This window comes from Cicer arietinum, chromosome 8 (assembly GCF_000331145.2).
Source record: "Cicer arietinum cultivar CDC Frontier isolate Library 1 chromosome 8, Cicar.CDCFrontier_v2.0, whole genome shotgun sequence".
NCBI classification, from domain to species: domain Eukaryota; kingdom Viridiplantae; phylum Streptophyta; class Magnoliopsida; order Fabales; family Fabaceae; genus Cicer; species Cicer arietinum.
Genome location: NC_021167.2, coordinates 26044818 through 26067251, shown reverse-complemented (window position 1 = coordinate 26067251; position 22434 = coordinate 26044818). Strand labels below are relative to the sequence as shown.

The 22434-nt window shown below is 29.6% G+C and overlaps 2 protein-coding genes across 4 annotated transcripts; one reads left to right on the top strand and one right to left on the bottom strand.

Moving 5' to 3' along the window:
* Positions 1-6532: 6532 nt before the first annotated feature.
* LOC101515078 (protein transport protein SEC13 homolog B) lies at positions 6533-8950 on the bottom strand. 2 transcript variants are annotated; one of them, XM_004512671.4, is made up of 2 exons: positions 8790-8950; positions 6533-7586 (listed from the first exon to the last, which is right to left on the bottom strand). In XM_004512671.4, the coding sequence occupies exon 2, from the start codon at positions 7580-7582 to the stop codon at positions 6677-6679; it is 906 nt and encodes a 301-aa protein (XP_004512728.1). In that variant the 5' UTR covers positions 7583-7586; positions 8790-8950; the 3' UTR covers positions 6533-6676. The 2 variants fall into 2 exon arrangements, with proteins under 2 accessions (XP_004512728.1, XP_004512729.1); XM_004512672.4 differs by having other exon boundaries at positions 6533-7589; positions 8790-8935.
* Positions 8951-18559: 9609 nt separating this feature from the next.
* On the top strand, positions 18560-20479 carry LOC101515630 (uncharacterized). Of its 2 annotated transcripts, XM_004512674.4 has the most exons (2): positions 18564-18640; positions 18733-20479. In XM_004512674.4, exon 2 carries the CDS (start codon positions 18777-18779, stop codon positions 20280-20282), a length of 1506 nt encoding a protein of 501 aa, XP_004512731.1. In that variant the 5' UTR covers positions 18564-18640; positions 18733-18776; the 3' UTR covers positions 20283-20479. The 2 variants fall into 2 exon arrangements, with proteins under 2 accessions (XP_027193324.1, XP_004512731.1); XM_027337523.2 differs by having other exon boundaries at positions 18560-20479.
* Positions 20480-22434: the final 1955 nt, after the last annotated feature.

Below are 22434 nucleotides of genomic sequence, written 5' to 3'. Positions count from 1 at the left end.
CTGCAAATTTATCTTTTATATATTTTTTTGACTCGTTATATTTTTAATTTATTTGCGACTCTTTTAACTTGAAAAATTTCTGATGGTCATTTAAAAAAGAATTATGATATACTACTTATGCATTAAGTATGAATCAATTTGAATGCACATTTAAAAAAAATATAGTTTACTCTATACACAAACTAAGTTTGAATTTTTCAATTAACACAAACTTAATTCAAAAGTTTCAAAACAACATACAAATTAAAATAAGTTTAAATTATCCAAAAATTAGAGATATTGTTTAGCATAGCACAAATGAATTTAGATTTGTCCAGCAAAATTCAAACTCAAACCAAATTCATATAAATTGCTCTAATGTGACTTTAAAATAAGTGTTTTTAGACTCATTGAATAATGTTCACATTTTCTAAAATGTTGGATGATTGTCCACTTAGGAAAATAAAGAAATTGATTGTTAAAAATATATAACAAACTAAAGATAATATTCTATCACAAAACATAATATATATATAGGGTAACGTGTTTATATGGATCGGGCTAAAAAGCCTCGGAAAAATTCGAGCTGAAATTATTTGGCCCAAACCCTGTGTTTTAGCAGGCTGGCCCATTAAAAAAAAAAAAAAAAAATTCTCTCACAAGACACAATATATATATATATATATATATATATATATATATATAACCAACTACAATTTTACTATTTTTATTTTAAAAAAATAGTTATGCGGGTAGCGGACTACCCGGTACCCATACGGGCTAACCCAAATGGGTAACGGGTTTATTCGGACAAGGCTAAAAAGTCATGGAAAAATTCGGGATGAAATTATTAGACTCAAGTCACGTGTTTTAGCGGGTTGGGCGGGCTGGCCTATTCGGGGTAATCGATTTTGGCAGCTCTAGCTTTTCTCCTATATAAATGAAGTAAATTGAGAGTCACCACTCATTCTATTCATATCATTTTCACAAATATGGTAGAATTTATTGAAAAAATAACAAAACTGGAAAAATACATCAATAGAAGGAAAGAAAATTGGGGAAGAAGACTTTTCAACAATGTGTTGTTTAAAAACATAATTTATTGCAATTTAGTCCCCAAAATTATTGAGAAAACATGACAACGTTCCAACATCAAAAAGTATCAAATAGGTCCCTAGGATTTGCTTATGTGGTAGTTAATGCTCGTGCTTATCAGTCTTCAACACTGTTAGTTAACTGATATTGACGGAGGGACTAACTTGATTAACGGTGAAATTTTTTTCAAACTATTTTAGAATTTTAACGAAATGAGAGACTAAATTGGTACAAGTTAACAAAGTTAGAGACGAAATTAAATATTTATTCCACAACAAAACCTTTTAAGTAAATAAATATTACAATATATTTGTGATAAATTAATAGTAATTATAAAAATAAATATTAAAGAGGTTATAATAGAAAATAAACTATTAAGAAATTCAACGGAATTAAAAAATTAGATGGTAAGAAAAGAAGTATAACTTAATAAAATTTAGATTGACTTTTTGCAACCTTTATTATTTATTTTATTTTATTTTATTTTATTTTATTACTTCTCTTTAACTTTTATTCTTCTCTTACTCTTTTTATTAATCTCTTTGATTGTCGTTAGACTTTCAATATTATGATCATTTAATATCATCAATATGTTTTTTGGTTTGATCATGTTCTTCGTCGTATCACCAAGTATATATTTCTCTTCATGGAACAATCAACTTAAAAGATAATGACTGGTCAATTTTTGGTCAACTCGTGGTTATGGAGACCACATGCTACATGCAAATACCTCCTTCACCAGCATTTGATCCTCTCAATCTAAATGGACATTCATATTTTTTAGTCCAAGTACTCCTCATAAATTTATAATTCTTCCAAGGTCTATATTTTCCACCTCTATCACAACCAAGAATTAATTTTGTTTTTGTTCCTGGTCGTGTTGTGGCGGTTTCAGATCTAAATATAACAACGACAATTCCATTTTCCTTTCCAACATTTCTAGTCCATCAATAATCCATCTCGTGTATGAAACATCATGATGGTGATAAACACATCATTCAAATCCACCATACCAGGTTCAACACCATCATTCATTGCGTCGTCAATGTGAGGTTCAATGCCATCATCCATTGCATCAAAATCAGGTTCTAAACCATCATACATTTTGTCACTATTGTCTTTCCTATGTTCTATTTATTTGCATCCAATAAGAACATATCAAAAATTTAAAAATATTGTTTACGTGATATGAGTTAACGTACCTTACATGAACTAAATTTACGCAAATTAAGTGAACTCAGATCACGTAGATATACATATTCTCAGTTCACATAAGTATTGCCCCTGCTCACTATAAAATTTTACATATACGTGAGCTAAGTTTACATACATTTACGTGAACTGTATTCACGTAATGTCTATAATTCCTTAAATTACAGATTATATGTGAACTCAATTCACATATGTGTACGTGAACTGTATTTGTATACCGTCTGTGATTTCTTAAATTTCATTACGTACGTGAACACATATCGCGTACGCATATGTGATTTAAGCTTGCGTACAACGTAAGTGAACTCATATCATGTCAGTTTCTCATATTTTGAACGGAAAAAAATGAACTCAAAGTAGATAAACGTACCTTGTTGGTGATTTTAACCACAATATGAAGATGAGAGTTATGATGTGTCAGTTATGAGTAAGGTGTGTGAGTTATGAATGAGTATGAATTATGAGGTGTGAGTTATGAATTTGTGATATGGATGTGAAATATTATGAGGTGGATGATGATGATGAAGAAAGAAAGATGAAAAAAAAAAGGGTTTAAGAATGAGGTAGATAGTGAAGGGGTATTTTGGATATTTTAATTATATGAAAAATTTATGGGGTGCGTGTAGCCAAGTGGAGGGTGTGGGTAGCAAAATTGAAAATATTAAGTTAAATTTCATCTATAATAAAGTCCGATCTAAAATAGATTATTCATTTTGGGGAGCTAAAGTTTATGTACCAATTACCCCAATTAGTCATGCACATTATCGATGTTTTCAAATGATCCCTCAAATTTGATTTTTTTAATTAAATTTATATTTGTAGATACTACAACGACATTAAGTTCATAATATTAGAAATTGATTTGAAATTGAGTAAATAATGTAAAGGAAACATTTGATAACATATCAATAAAATGAGTCAAATTTTTGAATATTAATAATGTAGGAGATTATATTGATACAACTTTATAATTTGAAAGACTAATTTAAATATTTACTCGTTTGTTTATCTACATGACAAACAAATCTAATCTAATTCAATCCTTCATTTGAAACATAAGAAAAATAGAAATAAAAAAATAGGATGGTTATATGATTCAAAACAATATCTAAAGTTTCCTTTGAGTGTCTCCATCATCAACACTATATAGTGACAATAGGATGTTACTTTCCATATGCAAATCTATGTCTTCTTGCCATGTCCTTTATTTTGTTTGAGGTATACATATAGAGGTCTAAAAGCTGATATGGCAACCATTGAACTAGTGCTTTGGATTTTACATAATATAATATAAATAGATGATTCAAATACATTAATGATGAGTACTATTTTACAAATAAATAATTCATGACTTGTCGTGGTAATGCAAAATGGTATTATCTCACAACAACAGGCCCTATAGTTTGATTTGGCCACACAAAAAGTGGAGCCAACAACTCGCTATTTTTTCTTGTGAACGAATTGAATAGAGTTTTTGGAATGTTTCATGAAAGTTAGAACAAAACAATAAATTCAAAGTTTTACAACAACATATTAATACCTTCAACGTTGATTCAATGAGGTTTGGGGTGACAGTCGATTATGAAATTAAGGCTACTATTTTATTATGCTCGTTACTAGGTTCATTCCACCACCTAGTGACAACTCTTACATATAGAAAAGACTATATCAAATTGAATGATATTACTCTTGCACTTCAGCCTCACTCTCAAAAAGATACACAATGCATAAGAAGTATCTTCAAATAATTTTTATGTAAAAGAATATCAAGATCGTGGGAAGAACAAAGGTAAAACAGATTATGACAAGATGAGTGCTAAATCGAAGAACATAAAACAACAATGTTTTAGTTGCAAACATATCAGACATTTGCGGAAACACTATCCAAACAAATAATAGAGCTCATCCAATTTTGCGAACGTGATGTAAACTGATGACTCTGACAATGAAAGAAATATTCTTTACATTTCATCAAACAATTAATCAGAAGCATAGATTCTTGACTCTTTATCACATGATTTTGTTGTTGTTGATTGCAACCAAACTAATGATTTTGGTTTTGATGTCCGTATCTTCCCTTTTGTCTTTGCACAAGTTTCATTGTTTACCTTTTTTTTCCTACCAATTTTTCATTTGGAGTTTGGACCATTTCATTGTTTACGTTTTAAAAATAAATAAATAAATTTAAACAAAATGTCCTGTTTTGTTTCTGTTGAATAAATTAATAACATTATTACATCTAATATTGTCTAAAAAATATATATAAATGTTTCTTTTATTAACATGAAGATCGTTGTTTAATGAAAAATTACAATGCTAAAGTCTCAATAATCATTTACATGTGTGTCCTCCCACACATAGTCATCTTATTCTCTCATATGCAACATGCCACTCTAAAGAGTTAGTTTACTTGCTTTTGTCCTTTACTTTTTTTTTGCATAAAAAAAATCAATAATCATTTACCATCAACTCAAAAACTTCATTAATTAATAAGAAAAAGTAAAAAAAATAAATTTTCAAAGTACCGCTCAAATAATAGTTACGTAGACATTTGATATGTTGGAGTGAAGGTTTCATTTTGAGATCCTTTTTTTTTTTTACATTTAATGTATGTAAGTCTCACTATTAGATTTTTTAAAACTAAAAAGAAAACAAGGGGAAATAAATCAAATCCCTTGCTGAAAAAAAAAAGAGAAATACATGCCTTAAATAAATTTGAGCCAAAGTCTAACATTGAAAAAGAGTAACAAAAATTAGGTTAAACTAAAAAGGTAAATGAAACCCGACGAAAAATGTAACACATTGTTGAGAATAATATATCTAAATATCTTGATAATATTTTATTAAGATTTATATTTATATTAAGGTTTAGACTTAAATATATTTAAGATTTAGAATAATTAAGATGTATAATTTATATTTCTATTTAAAATATGTTTATGATTTGTTCTTTATTTTATGAATATGATTTAGAATTATATTATTAAGATATGATATAGAAATATGTCATTGTATTACAATTTAGTTCTATACATAAAGCGATGAATAAAAATTTAAAATAATGAGATTCTACACACACACAATCATGACATTTATTCTTCCATGACATTTATTCTTCTCTTCTACAAACTTCCCAATCATGGAAATTGGAGTAATATTGCAATGACTATTTCATGGGTAACATTGCAATGACTATAAAATATATTGCAATGTCTCAAACCTTGTTGAAGTCATTGCCTTGGAGGATTTGGATTATAAGCATTAAGTTCTGCATTGCACTTGTACATCCAATTTGTTTGAGTAAATATCTCTGACATTAAGTCAACAATATTATGAACTAATTTGAAGCTGAGTAAATAATGTTAGGGATACATTTGATGACAGTTCGAGACACAAGAACAAACTTAATTTACATTATGCAATTTCAAAAATCATTTTAAAATATTAATAATGTAGGGGACTAGATTGACACAACATTAAAATTTCAAAGACTAATTTAGGCATTTACTCATTTGTTTATCTACTACATGATATTCTAGGCAAACAACCATTAATGGGTCAGTTGATGCTAGTCAATTGATGACTAGTTGCTACACTTGTTAACCACATCCTAGCTAGTGAGGGCAAGGCAAACAAGGCTGATCGTTTATTTTCACTATAAAATAGGACTTGTATAGTTCAATGCAGACACATCTAGTCAATAATACAACCTATTAATCCAATGGTTGATCTTCACGTTTATCTACAATACTTTTATCTTTACTTTTTCATGCAAACTTAGGTAGAATATGTTCAACTTCCACTTCCACTCTTTGAAATGGATCTCATGACATAATCCTTTCTTGGTGTAATCAACTAATCAAGAGGAATATTTTTTTGGACTTAAATCAATCCATTCACTAAAATACATCAACAAATATTTAATTCATTTATATGTTAAATCGGCTACACAACATTGTTCCCGGTGATTGATCATGTTGCAACGTCTAACAATCGGTAAAAATATGAAGTTTCTTTCAAGGCAAAGAGAAAAGCAAAGAAGACCCTGCCTTTGGCAGTAATATGAATCCTACAGCCACTTACATAGATAACAGCCTTTGGCAGTTATGCAACACCCAGTATAGATAGAGATTCAAAATTTGAATGAAATGTCAAATAGCCTTCTACTTCTAAACTATAAAAGGAAAACAGCTAAAACTATTCAATTTCATTCTTGCAAACAGGGAATGTTCAAAGGATCACAATCTTCAAACTCAAGGAACTAATGCATTAAGAAGCACAGCTAATCAACTGTATAATGTGCATAAAGTAACAAAACGTCAATTAAATTTAAAATGAAAATTTTAACAACAGTTTCAAAATTAACGTACACGACCTGAACAATCAGATTCTATGGCTCCACTGTTGTCACCTGTTGCCACTCCCCATCTACTGCTTCTTTCCATAATGTCACATTGTTGTTTCCATCAGCTACAGCCAGTATATTTCCTGTCAATGACCATGAAACCCTCCAAACAGGTGTCTTGAAATCATTCAAAACCTTGCCATCCCAATGATCCCCTTCTTTGCCTACAGTCCATATGATGACTTTACCATCCTGTGATGCACTAGCAATGGTAGATTTAGGAAGTCCCAAATTCGGTGCCCAAGCAACATCTCGAACCCAATCTGTATGCATCTGAAGTGCAGGGAAGCAGTCCATTTTCCAGTGTCCGTTGTTGAGCTTCCACACCTTCACAGTATTATCACAACCACCAGAGCAAAGCTTCTGCACAGGATCAAGTAAACCTGAACCAACAAGGGCGCCCGGTGCCATTGAAGGAGCCCAAGACACTGAGGTGACACCAACTGGGTGAGCTTGATCAATCCTTGAGGTGTCCCATCCACCATCTGCTCTTGCAGTGAATATAGATATATTCCCATCAGACGAAGCACAAGCCAAACAGAGACCCAACTCGTGAGGCGCCCAAGCAACTGAATTCACAGATGACTTGTGATCATCAAAGACATGAGCTTGAACCCATTCGTTTTGGTTACCCTCCTTCCATAGAATGACACGCCCATCATAAGAACACGAAGCAAGCAGTGAACCAAACTTAGGGTGAGCCCATGCCACCTCCCAAACAGGTCCTTCGTGACCGGTCAGAGTTGCTAGAGGCTGAGAGGCTGAGTTGCTCACCCCAATTATCTTAATTGTGTGATCCGAAGAAGCCGTGGCCAGCCTCTTTCCATAGTAATCCATCGCGACATCGTGGACCGTGTCTTGATGACCCGTTTCAACCTTCTGAGAAGGCATATTTCTGCTATTAACATATCCATAATACAAACAGTTAGTTTCAAGCAACCATTTCCAAATGAAAGTAACCAAAACAATATTAACCAGAAGTGAATTAAAATATCCTTTAATTTGCTACTTCCAATGTTGTGAAAGGAAAAATCATCCTAGATTAAAGACAATGAAGTATCAACAAATCATAGACATAAGGTTCATTACAATCTTCATAAATATTATCATTGCAACACCATGGACCATTTCTTGATAAATCATTCCATTCTAAGAAGGCATATTCCTACTATTAACATATCCACCAAATTTCAAACATTTATTTTCAAGCAACCGTTCACAAATGAAAGTAACCAAAACCATATTAAACAAAACTAAACTAAAATCTTTATTAATTTGTTACTTCCAATGTTGTAAAATGAAAACTCATCCTAGATCAAAGACAATAAAGGATCAACAAATAATAGACATAAGATTCAATAAAATCTACATAAATAAACAAATATTAACTTTATCCAAATAAAATACTATTCAAATTTCAAATATCTATTCACTTTACATGATTGTGATGTTTGAATTAATTTAATAATTACGAGCAAAACATGCTCAATACATAGATTAGATATATAATCATACTATAGTGTGGAATCTATGAACCAACAAAAAAAATCCCAACGAATAATCAAGACAAAGCAAATGGTTTAAATTTTACACGCGACCTTCACAAAATTTCGGATTAAAAACCTTCAAACAAAAAAATCGTGCTAGGATTGTTCGAAATTACGTAACAGAATCGAAAGCAAATAAACAGATCTAGGTTGAAATTTCAACAGATCGAGTGAAATCGTCTATTTATACAAAAGAGAGAGAGAATTGAGAAAGGATCTGCAAAGAAGGCGAGACAGATAGAATGGAGAACGAAAATAAAACCTAAATATAAAAACAAATTATATTCATTCAATCACCAAAACACTTTTTCAAATTGAATAAAAAGACGTATGAAAATATTTACAACCAGATTATAATCGACAAATATTCAGATCTAAATCACATTTTATCCAAATCAAATTCGATTAAAATAAATAAATGATGAAATTAACATCCGATAGAGCTAAAACACGATTCCGATCACACGATCTAGATAATTGAAAATAAATAAACGATTAATTAAAAGAAAATATAGAAATAGGGAAGAGAGAAACCCTAGCGGCGTTGATACCTGCAGGAGAGAGTGGAGTCGGAGATAGGATGCGAAAGTGTGTTTCAGATTATGAGAAGCTCCGGCGATACGAGTGATTTAATTTAACAGGCAAACAAGGCTTAGTAACATTCCGTATAACTTATAAGTTATATCCACCAACGATAATAACTTTTATTTATTTATTGTAATTTTATTTACGGTCCGATTCAAAATTAAATATTGTCAAAATTGTTTTTTTTTTTTGGTCAAAATTGATATCTAATTATGTTAAACTTGCTGTGTAGCTATGTTGTTTATTGTAGCAATGGTAGATATTGTGCACCAGAGCTTAAAAAAATAAATCAAAATCGTAACGAGATATAACTTAACAATTTTTCTGATTTTAATGGTTAAGATAAATACTTATTGACGTCATTTTGATAAAAAAATAATATCATCAAAATTCAATTCATAAAATGAATACTGATTAAGTTATGGTTAAAAATAAAAAATGTCTTTAATTTATATTTTTAAAGAGTGTTCTGAATCGTTTAGTTGATAATGCTGAAAGGACTTCTTTGTTTGTGAAAAAATCTAAAGTAATTTTATAAGAGCATGATCTTAACAAAAACTATATTTATCTTTAGGATGAACTTTGTATTACTATGTGTCATTTTCCTTGGAAGCAAATTGTTAAAAAATATTTGAATTATATTTTTTCGACAAAATATATGAATTATATTTATGAAAAGGTTTTTTTTTTAATTTTAAATAAAATAAAATTCTACTGTATAAATATTTGGCAAAATTACGCCTATAGAAATTTAAGTTTAACTCATTTTTCACTTTGATCATTTAAGTTTATTTTATCTTGACTTGATTTTTAACTTATATTTTATCTGTACCGTTAATTATATATCTCAATTTCGACAATAATTAATTCAATTGATATTTTTTGATCATTTGAAACTCTACCAAATATTACAAGAATATATCTCTCATATTAATCATGCAGAGAACATTCATCAAATCTTATAAATAATATATATTTCTTGATTTTTTTTACAATAATTTAAACATTTGTATAGCCTTAAAAACAAGATAATAAAATTATATTTATGTAATCAATATATTTAACTTCCTTCACATGAAAAATAATTTGGACATTCGACTTGTTATGATGTTTTGATTAAATCTTAACATTTTACGATAATAATTCTGAAAAAAATTTCAAACTTAAAACACTACGTACATAATGTAAGATATCTTAAAAACATGTAAATAAATATAAGTTAAATGACCAAATAAAAAGAAAAAAAATTCAACGGACCTAAGCAAAAATTAAACTAAACTTAAAATACTAAAATCGTATTTTTACGCATATGTTTCATTGCAACACAAACACACAATCCATTGTAATTGTAATCCCATCAAAGACAATGGCATCATCAAGTATAATGTATGCTTTCTCTCTTGCTACTCCGAACTTGTTTCTTCCAAACCCAATTTTCGTTCTTCGAGTTTACTCTCAACCTTTGTAAGACTTGTAATTTATTTATAGTAATCATTAAGATTTATTGTCTATTTTTACTTAATGTTGTTTATTTTTTTCGTCTGTTTACCGTTTATATTGTATGTTTTTTTTGTAAAATTTGTTGTAATTGTGTCTGACTTGTAAATTGATTTATAAAAAATTATTTAAATATTTTCTTTGATGTTAAATGACTATGTGAATGTCTTGAAATTGTTGAAATTTCAAAAATAATTTTCTACTAACTTTTAAGAAAACAGACAAGATAAATGAGAGCTTTATATACTCTAACGGACTCTGAATGCCACCAAAAATTAAATGGGAGCTTTATATATCGACTGTAATGAGAGTTTAATCTCATTACCTTTTTTTAAGCTAAGGAACAAAGTTTTGTTGGATAAATATTTATTTGTGAAATTTTGAAAAGTTTTAATTAGTAGATTTAATATATCATTTTTTGCTACCAATTTTTTTTTTTTTTTTTTTTTTTTTTTTTTTTTTTTTTTTTTTTTTTTTTTTTTCCTCCCTTTTTTTTTTTTTTTTTTTTTTTTTTTTTTTTTTTTTTATCTTTGAGCGTTATGAGATTCGTTTAAGAACGAACTTGAAGACTGAACAAGATAATGTGACACAAAATCACGTAATATCTAAATATTTTACCAAAATATTAGTGAAAATATCTAGATACTTTCTTACTATGTAGTGAGACTTTGTAAGAAACAAAACGAAACACCTCAATTTTTGTATGTGCGAACTATGATAAATTTGATTTTGAACATTTATGTTTTTTTTTTTAAAATAAGCCATGTTGAATGATATTTTTTTTCTTTAGTAAATGTTGTTTTAAATGATCTAAAAGAAAATTTTATTTTAAAATATTTTGGAGTTTTTACCAAAAATAATTTTATACTAAGATGATTTTTACTTCACAAACATAATAGATCCATGACCTGTGTTAGTAGATCTAAAGAAAAAATAAAATTTAAAACACTTTAAATTTTTACTCAAAAAATGAATTTATGTTAATAAATTTGATCTTTAAATTTTTGTAATTTTTATTGTTGAAGAGGTTATAAAATGTATTTTAGAACTAAGGATGAAATAAATTTTTAAAGAGAAAATTTTCCTTTCCACATCACAAATGACAGAATGCAAAACATATTAATTAAGGTTTGGAATTTTAAAATTTTCTTTTGTACAAATAGGATGTGGTATTGGATTTAAAAAGGGTTGAAAATCTAAAAATTTTTTGTTTAAAGTGTTGTTGAAGATTTTAGGATTTTGAAAATGTTAACAAAAATATTGAGGTTAGAACTTTGAATTTTTTTTACAAGGGTTGGTGTAGTAAGAAAAAGTTGAAGACTTTTGAAGTTATGTGAGAAAAAAAATATAAGGAAAGAAAAGACAAAAAGAAAGTCATACTATTTTAGAGAAAAAATGTTAGATATAACTATGACAAGTTAGTATTTTAAAACAAGTGTGTAGTTGATTCATCTCAAAAAATATTTGAGTGTTGAAAATGTGTTGTGATTGTCAATCCTTAAAAGAATTTTAGTAATAAATCTTTAGTGAATAAAGTGGAAAACATCTTAGAAATATTTTAGAAATTGGTAAAGACTAAAATATTTAAATAATTTGTGATTTCAAAAAAATAAAATTCTAATTTATTTAGGTTATGTCAAAATAACTTTTCAAAGGTAATTTAGGTGAGAATTTTGGAAATGTCTTAATCTTAAAAATTTTTAAAGCGTTGAAAGTTTGAAAGAGTTTTCGGTGTGATAATTTGAAATTAGTCCATTTACGTCAAAGGATGACATGTTAAAATTTTTGTGTTATTTGAGAAAAATATTTGTGAAAATCTTTATATAAAAATTTATGTTAAGAAAATATTTTATTATAAGTTGATAAAGACAAAGATTTGAGTTGAAATTTAATAATTTAAAAAAAAACAAAAATTTTAAAGTATGAGATAAGTGTTTTGAAAAGTATTTGAAATTCATTTTCGCCTAAGTGTTTAAACCAAAATATTTTTGAAGTTAGAGAACCTAATTAGGTAAAAAAAGCCTAAAAGAAAGTCAAACCCTAATTGATTTAGATAATAGCCAAACTTATAGTTTATTTGGGGGTTGTTTTAAAAACTTGTATTGATTAAGTCAGTTGATTGGTTTAAGGTATAAGGAAATAGAGAGGTGTCGGTGAAATCATCAGATATATTATGTTTGAATACAAAGTGTGTTTGTATACATGTTCTTTGTGCTAGTGACGGATAAATGTGCACATGATTATTTATGTGTTTGACGTGATTATGTATTCATAGTTGATAACATATGTGTTTACTATGTTTTATGAATTTTGTTGATGATAAATTGTCATGAATATACTCTTTGGAAAAATAATGAAGGATTGTTAGTGTTTAATGAGTATTAAAAATAAAGTCTTTTAATAATTGTACTTATATAATAATTGATGTGAAAATGTCATAGTATGCTCATGCATTTCATAGTAAGTGTTTCCAAGTGTTGATGGTCCACATGATAGACTCAGGTGTTGATGGCCCACTTTATCGTTACAAGGATTATTGAGTCGTGCTAGTTTGTGAGAAACTACACCTTGATAAATAGTATTGGTCTATGAGAGACTGTACATTTATGATTTACGTCCCTCGATGATAGTTGAAATTCCGAAATCATATGTAGTGACATATAAGCATTCCATTAGGGTGATTTGTCACACGAGTCATATTTGTTATATGATGATATATTTATAAGTACATATGTTGTTTTTAGATTGTGACTCTCTACTATTATCGAGGATCAAACTTATGCCCCAGGTTCTTAGAGTTTTGTGTTGCGTGATAATTGAAACGTCGTCGAAGATGTGGCAAAACAATGATTTTGATTGGCGATCGGAAGTTGTGAGACTTGATGCCACTCGTGGGTCCTCAGTATCCAGTCTTCCTCGGTTATAGTTCAAGATTATCTTAAGGTTTTATTTATTTTACTCCTTTTGGAATTTTGTTGTTGCAATGAAAATTCTTTATCTAAAATAGTTGTGACTATTTTTTGTCAACGTGAATTGTTGGGTTGTGAGTAAGTCAGTTGTATCAAAATCATTTTATATAATGCAACAATAATTCTAATCGTCGTTTTTAAAAAAGAATTTTACAATTACATATTTTACTCTAATTTTTAATTGAAGGAAGATTATGAATATTTCATCCATAAGTGTTAGTTATTCAAAAAAGATTACATTCTTACTGTTAAAAATCAGAGTGTTACAATCTGATTCCCGATTATTTCATCACAATGTTGTTGTTGATGATGTTGTCTCCCTAATTTGCATGCTCATTACAATATCATGATTAATGGATTTCGTAAGGCTAAAATAGTGAATGAAGTTGTGATTCTCTTTAAAGAAATGCATTCCAATGGAAGACTTAAGGATGCACAAAAGATTTTTTGGGATCTAATTATTAAAGGCTATCATTTAGATGTTATGATATATATTGTAATGGTTAGAGGTCTATTGTAAAAATAAAACTAGGTGAGTTGCTTTCTCATTCACAATGAAATAGTTCAAAGATCTCTATGTTATAGAGTCTGACATTCATCAAGGTAAAAAGTGAGTTCATGCCATCTTCATGTTTTGATCATTTCTTGTAATAATTCATTTTGGTCAATGAGGTTCTTGACAAGTGATTTTTACTCTTTTGTATTATGATGGAACTAACTGGAATGAAGATTATATTACATTTATACTCTTTAACTATATGTCTTTTTTCCTCTTAAATATGTAATTCCTTAATAACTATGTTACAAGAAAAGATGTTATATCTTATTGTTTTCCATTTGGAGGAGTTGGAGAGAGCATGGAAGACTGTCATTTGTCAGTCATGAGAAGGCATTCATGCACAAAAGTATTGGCACAAATTAATCACAAAATAGTTCATGTTTGTAGATCACTTGAACTTGTATTATTGTAGTGACAATGTGTATATTGCTTTAACTATGTTTCCTTGAGTGATATTAATATTAAAGACTTGATCGTCCTGTATTTGTATCTATTTGATGATTTTCATTGTACAACATTCGACTTGCATTTTTAAGCAAATTTTAAAACATCTCATCTATATGTCATCAATGTTTGTTGTGAATGCAAACAATGATCTTATCTAATCCTATATTTTTTATATTGGGTCTAAATCATTCTTATAAAAATGGCTTATAAGACGAAGGGTGTCTCGAAGCCGTATCTCATTTAATGTGAAACTCTTAACACGCTCATTTTACACCTAGGGCCAAACATTTAGAACGTAGCCTCATAGCAAGTAGTCCAATAAATCTTAGATAAACTTTGCTAATGTGTTAAATTTTTATATTGAGGCAAACTCATATTTACAAAATTTTTATATTGAGGCAAACTCATATTTACAAAATCTTCTTATAGGGTGAGAGATGTATATGAGATCATATCTCATCAAATGTGAGACTCTCATGAATAAGAATAAAAATTATGAATCTCTCTATACTATTTAACAATGTATGTTTTATAAAGATGATTATTCCATTACAATATTAAAGCATAAACAGGTAGCCAAAAACTTGGAATATATTAAGTTGAAGTTTTGCACAATGTCTTGGTTTGAGCGAAAAAAATAGTTTTCTTGTGAGTGGTAGAAAAAGAGAGAAAATTGGAGAAACATGAATTGATTGTTTTGTACCCTATTTGATTCCTGGTCATGAGATCAGACAAAACATGGATAAAACCGATAAAAACATGAAGTTGTGTCCTTTTGTATACCATAAAACAACTTTTTGTTGTAGTAAATACAAACTATAAAAACAATATTGCTACCAACACCCCCTAAATTACTACCCACACCCCTCAAATATTTAAAAAAATCAAAATACCGAAATTACCATTCCCTCTATTTCATCTTATTCACAACTCATCTTTTTCATAACTCATCTTCTCATCTTCTTCATAACTCATCTTCTTTATTTCATCTTCTTCATAACTCATCTTCTTCCTCTTCTTTCTATATTCAACATATTGTTCATCTTCATATTCATCGTCAATCATCGTATTCTTCAACCATCTTCATCAATCATCATCAAGCGTATGAAGTTTACGTAATGAGGGTTAGTAACAAGACAATATTGTTCGTAGGGTTCGCAATGAGAAGGAGAATGAAGAGGAGGAGGAGGAAACAAGCGTATGAAATTTACGTAATGAAAAGGAAACTGAAGCGGTTTAGGGTTTATGGTTTAGAGATAATATTTGAATGAGAGTTGGTAGGGATAGTAACAAAGATGAAGATGGTTGCCAATATGGTTCGTATGGACAGTAGGATTCACAATGAGAAGGACAATGAAGAGGAGGATGACTCTGAAGTGTAGTGAAATTTACGAAATGAAGAGGAAGCTCATTACAATATCATGATTAATGGATTTCGTAAGGCTAAAATAGTGAATGAAGTTGTGATTCTCTTTAAAGAAATGCATTCCAATGGAAGACTTAAGGATGCACAAAAGATTTTTTGGGATCTAATTATTAAAGGCTATCATTTAGATGTTATGATATATATTGTAATGGTTAGAGGTCTATTGTAAAAATAAAACTAGGTGAGTTGCTTTCTCATTCACAATGAAATAGTTCAAAGATCTCTATGTTATAGAGTCTGACATTCATCAAGGTAAAAAGTGAGTTCATGCCATCTTCATGTTTTGATCATTTCTTGTAATAATTCATTTTGGTCAATGAGGTTCTTGACAAGTGATTTTTACTCTTTTGTATTATGATGGAACTAACTGGAATGAAGATTATATTACATTTATACTCTTTAACTATATGTCTTTTTTCCTCTTAAATATGTAATTCCTTAATAACTATGTTACAAGAAAAGATGTTATATCTTATTGTTTTCCATTTGGAGGAGTTGGAGAGAGCATGGAAGACTGTCATTTGTCAGTCATGAGAAGGCATTCATGCACAAAAGTATTGGCACAAATTAATCACAAAATAGTTCATGTTTGTAGATCACTTGAACTTGTATTATTGTAGTGACAATGTGTATATTGCTTTAACTATGTTTCCTTGAGTGATATTAATATTAAAGACTTGATCGTCCTGTATTTGTATCTATTTGATGATTTTCATTGTACAACATTCGACTTGCATTTTTAAGCAAATTTTAAAACATCTCATCTATATGTCATCAATGTTTGTTGTGAATGCAAACAATGATCTTATCTAATCCTATATTTTTTATATTGGGTCTAAATCATTCTTATAAAAATGGCTTATAAGACGAAGGGTGTCTCGAAGCCGTATCTCATTTAATGTGAAACTCTTAACACGCTCATTTTACACCTAGGGCCAAACATTTAGAACGTAGCCTCATAGCAAGTAGTCCAATAAATCTTAGATAAACTTTGCTAATGTGTTAAATTTTTATATTGAGGCAAACTCATATTTACAAAATTTTTATATTGAGGCAAACTCATATTTACAAAATTTTTATATTGAGGCAAACTCATATTTACAAAATTTTTATATTGAGGCAAACTCATATTTACAAAATTTTTATATTGAGGCAAACTCATATTTACAAAATTTTTATATTGAGGCAAACTCATATTTACAAAATTTTTATATTGAGGCAAACTCATATTTACAAAATCTTCTTATAGGGTGAGAGATGTATATGAGATCATATCTCATCAAATGTGAGACTCTCATGAATAAGAATAAAAATTATGAATCTCTCTATACTATTTAACAATGTATGTTTTATAAAGATGATTATTCCATTACAATATTAAAGCATAAACAGGTAGCCAAAAACTTGGAATATATTAAGTTGAAGTTTTGCACAATGTCTTGGTTTGAGCGAAAAAAATAGTTTTCTTGTGAGTGGTAGAAAAAGAGAGAAAATTGGAGAAACATGAATTGATTGTTTTGTACCCTATTTGATTCCTGGTCATGAGATCAGACAAAACATGGATAAAACCGATAAAAACATGAAGTTGTGTCCTTTTGTATACCATAAAACAACTTTTTGTTGTAGTAAATACAAACTATAAAAACAATATTGCTACCAACACCCCCTAAATTACTACCCACACCCCTCAAATATTTAAAAAAATCAAAATACCGAAATTACCATTCCCTCTATTTCATCTTATTCACAACTCATCTTTTTCATAACTCATCTTCTCATCTTCTTCATAACTCATCTTCTTTATTTCATCTTCTTCATAACTCATCTTCTTCCTCTTCTTTCTATATTCAACATATTGTTCATCTTCATATTCATCGTCAATCATCGTATTCTTCAACCATCTTCATCAATCATCATCAAGCGTATGAAGTTTACGTAATGAGGGTTAGTAACAAGACAATATTGTTCGTAGGGTTCGCAATGAGAAGGAGAATGAAGAGGAGGAGGAGGAAACAAGCGTATGAAATTTACGTAATGAAAAGGAAACTGAAGCGGTTTAGGGTTTATGGTTTAGAGATAATATTTGAATGAGAGTTGGTAGGGATAGTAACAAAGATGAAGATGGTTGCCAATATGGTTCGTATGGACAGTAGGATTCACAATGAGAAGGACAATGAAGAGGAGGATGACTCTGAAGTGTAGTGAAATTTACGAAATGAAGAGGAAACTGAAGCGGTTTAGTGTTATATATAAAACTCTATTACAACGCTCATTGAAAGAGCGCCGTAAAAAACCTCCTTAGTTTTTAAAAGTCTATTACAGCGCTCTTTCAAAGAGCCATGTAAAAGACCTCATTAACTTAATTTTTAAAAGTTTATTACAACGCTATTTGAAAGAGCACTGTAAAAGACATCCTTAACTTATTTTTTAAAAGTCTATTACAGCGCTCTTTCAAAGAGCGCTGTAAAAGATCTCCTTACCTTAGTTTTTAAAAGCCCATCAAACTGATGTGTTGTAGGATATGAGTGAGTGATGTAAGTTTTTAATGATTATGAGTTATGGTCAATGAAGTATGGTGATTTTTTTATGTGAGTTATGCGATGGGTTGAATATTGATGAATGTGAGTTATGGGTTAATAAATGTGTAACATTGATAAAAGGGCATTTTGAGTATTTTCATTTTTTTATATAATTTTGGGAGGTGTGAGTAGCAATTTGAGGGGTGTTGATAGCATTATTGCTATACAAAAAATTTCAAAATACCAATTTTATATTTAATATTTAGAAGAATATTTTAATTTGTTTATTTAATTTAATATTTAGAAGGAAAACAGGGAAAGTTGTACAAAAACAAAATCGATAGTTTGGTTGCAACGAAGAAAAGAAAAGAAGAATGTCATTTTCAATTTCAAGGTTAAGGTATTCTCACTCTCTTCCCACTCCCAATTTGTTTCTTCCAATTCCTAATTTCATTATTCCTTTGTTATACTCTCAAACTCATTCTCCATTAGATCACAATGTTGTTCTTGATGATGTTGTTTTCTCATTCAATCGCATGCTCAATATCAACCCTACTCCACCAATCTTCGAATTCGGTAAAATTTTAACTTCCCTTGTTAAGATTAATCATTCCCACACTGCTATTTCATTTTCTCAACAAATGGAATTCAGAGGAATTCAACCTAGCATTGTTACTTTGAATATCTTGATTAATTGTTTCTGCCACCTCAGTCAACTCGATTTTGCATTTTCTGTATTGGGAAAAATTCTCAAACTAGGTTATCAGCCTAATATCGTAACAATTAGTACACTTATCAAAGGTCTTTGTCTTAATGGTAATGCTAAGAAAGCATTGCACTTTCATGATGATGTTATAGCTAACGGATTTCACCTTAATCAAGTTAGTTACGGGACCTTGATCAACGGATTATGTAAAATAGGTGAAACAAGAGCTGCCATGCAATTGCTCAGAAAGATTGAAGGGTTACTGGTTATGCCTAATGTGGTAATGTACAACCCAATTATTTATAGTCTGTGCAAGGATAAACTCGTAATTGATGCATGTGATTTATATTCTGAAATGATTGTCAAGAAAATTTCTCCTGATGTTGTCACTTACAGTACTTTAATATATGGATTTTGCATTGTGGGTCGATTGAAAGAAGCAGTTGGTATGTTAAATGAAATGATGTTGAAAAATATCAACCCAAATGTTTATACTTTTAATATATTGGTCGATGGTTTTTGTAAGGAAGGAGAGGTTAAACAGGCTAAAAGTGTGTTAGCTATGATGATAAAAGAAGATACGAAACTCGATGTTGTTACTTATAATTCTTTAATGGATGGTTATTTTTTACTTGATGATGTAAACAAGGCCAAATATGTATTCCACACCATGGTCCGAAAGGGAGTGACTCCTGATGTTCATAGCTACAATATTATGATTAATGGACTATGTAAGAATAAAATGGTGGATGAAGCCATGGATCTTTTTAAAGAAATGCATTTCAAAAATATGGCGCCTGATACTATAACTTACAATTCCTTCATTAATGGACTTTGCAAATCAGGGAGAATCTCTGAAGTTTGGGATCTTTTAGATGAGATGCATAATAGAGGTCAACCTGCTGACATGTTCACTTCCAATTCCATATTGGATGCTTTGTGCAAAAACAATCATGTTGACAAGGCAATTGCATTATTGACGAAAATCAAAGATCAGGGAGTTAAGCTAAATATCTATACATACACAATACTAGTTGGCGGACTATGCAAAAGTGGAAGACTTAAAGATGCACAAAAGGTTTTTGAATATCTTCTGATGAAAGGCTATCGTTTTGATGTTAGGATGTATACTGTTATGATTGATGGGCTTTGTAAAGAGAACTTAGTTGATGAAGCATTATCCTTGCTATCAAAAATGGAAGACAACGGTTGCATTCCTGATGCTGTAACTTACAAAATCATCATTGGTTGTTTGTTTGAAAACAACCAGAATGATAAGGCAGTAAAACTTCGTCAAGAAATGGTTGTTACAGATCTAATGTTAAAGCAAAACTAGATGAGATACTTTCTAGTTACAATTTGTTATTTGAATTTGAATATGATCATCTAATTTTTATTTTCTTTTCATAGTTATAGTAGAGGATTAGTGGATTTGGTTCACTGTTATGTTTGTTTTGATTAGAAGTTAAACATTGCTAGTTTCATTGTGATATTTGTAACAACAATAGTGTGTGACTTTTTTTATTCCTGAATAACTATCCCTTTTTCTTCCAAATTTGTCGCGAATTTGCTGGATGCTTCTTGGTTCAATTACAGAAGCAACCAGCACATGAAGCCTCTTGTAAGATATCTTTTAGTTTACATGCAAGATTGCGTTTTGGGGAGGCATTGTTAGGAATCGCGGGAGGAAGATATTAAGTGTGTACACTGGGAGAAAGAGGAAGATATTAAATGAGAGTTACTATTGTAAGGAAGGGTCTAGTTTTGATATAAATAGAAGGGCTCTAAAAAGAAGGGTATGTTTTGATTCATTGCAATGAAACTGATTTTTCAGTTGTACAAGGGAGATATTCCTTTGGCAGAGCTTGCTCTAAATACCTTGAATCATCCACTCAGCTCATTTCAACTTGAGTTTGAAATTGAGAGTAGAAAAGTGACCATAGATAATGTAAGAGAGCTGATTTATGAAGAGGTTTGAACGAACATATAGTTCAATGAATTGTTGCAATTTATTGTCTTCTCTATTCTATCCATATCTCAGACTAAGTTATTTTTAAGATATGTGGTGGTTCTATTCTACAATGGTTTTTAAATAATTTATCTCCTAAGCTAAATATTTAGTACAATCTAAGTTCTTGTTCTGACTTTGGTACTTCTTCTGTTATTCTAATTCAATTTTTAATACTTTATTGTGTGCTCAAACTTCATTCCTGGCTTCTGTGATAGGTTTCATAATTAATTTATGTTGTCGTGACAATCTGTAAAATGGGTAAATATTTAGTCAATACCAGTGTTGGGGCTGTAGCGGCCCCGAGATGCTATGCATAACCTCGATGTGTTGTGTTTTTTACTAGCAGTTGTTGTGATGGCTGCAGTGAATCTCAAGTAAAAACATGAATATGTCCTCAACTTATTACTGCTCCCTCTGTGTGTTTTTGGTCTTTCTGGTCGTTCTTCCCAAAACTTATTTCGGTTTGAATATTTGTAACAATGATCTTAACAATGATCTTTGATTATTAGTTACGAATATGTATTTAATTTGTGTATTCTTCTATTTTAGAGCTATTATATGTTATGGTACTATGGTATAAAATGAAGGCTGGATAGAAATATAAAAACAAGTTCTTAGACAATATATCTGTACTGTCTCCAGGCATGTTAAGAAAGATAACCAGCTGACCTTATTTTATCATCATTATGAGGTTCTCTTTTTTGCATTTATTGTTAAACCAATTTGTGTACAGAACTAGATTCTCCATTATCCATACATATTTTATCATATTCGATAAATAAATTCTTCTACAAGAATGTTTAATTTTTTATACTATTAATATTTCAACTCCTTCTGAATATCAATATTTGTTAATTAAGTCTTGTATAAATTAAAGTGACTCTTGAAAAGCAATTGATTGTTAAACTGTCTGTGTTTATTTGGCATAAAAAAAAAAGAGTTTAAAACTATTGCATCTGCGGGAATTTGGTATGTAATTCTGTGTTATCTTATTGCACAGTGTGGTTGATCAGTGATATAGTACAAGCAACAATTTACACTTCTTGAGGAGCATTATAGAAAGTGAAGGAAGCACTCCACATTGTGATTATTATTGTCTTTCCAACCTTCACAATTGTAACCGGTAAGATCAATGTCTTATTGAGATTTTCCTTGTTCAACCGAGTAGGATCACAGTGAATTATAGAGATTTTCCTGATCCATCTTTCTTACAGATCTTGGTATTTAGAATTGTGTATATAATATATATATATATATATATATATCTTGATATCTTAGTCTTTTCAATATGATGTCATTTTTGTTCTTTCAAATGTTTTGTGAGACATACCATTTTGCATTACCACATCAAGTCGTGAAGTATCTGTCTATGTACTAGTACTCATGATCATTAATGTATTTGCATCATCTATTATCTATTTATATATTAATATTATACTATGTAAAAGCCAAAGCACTAGTTCAATGGTTGCAATAT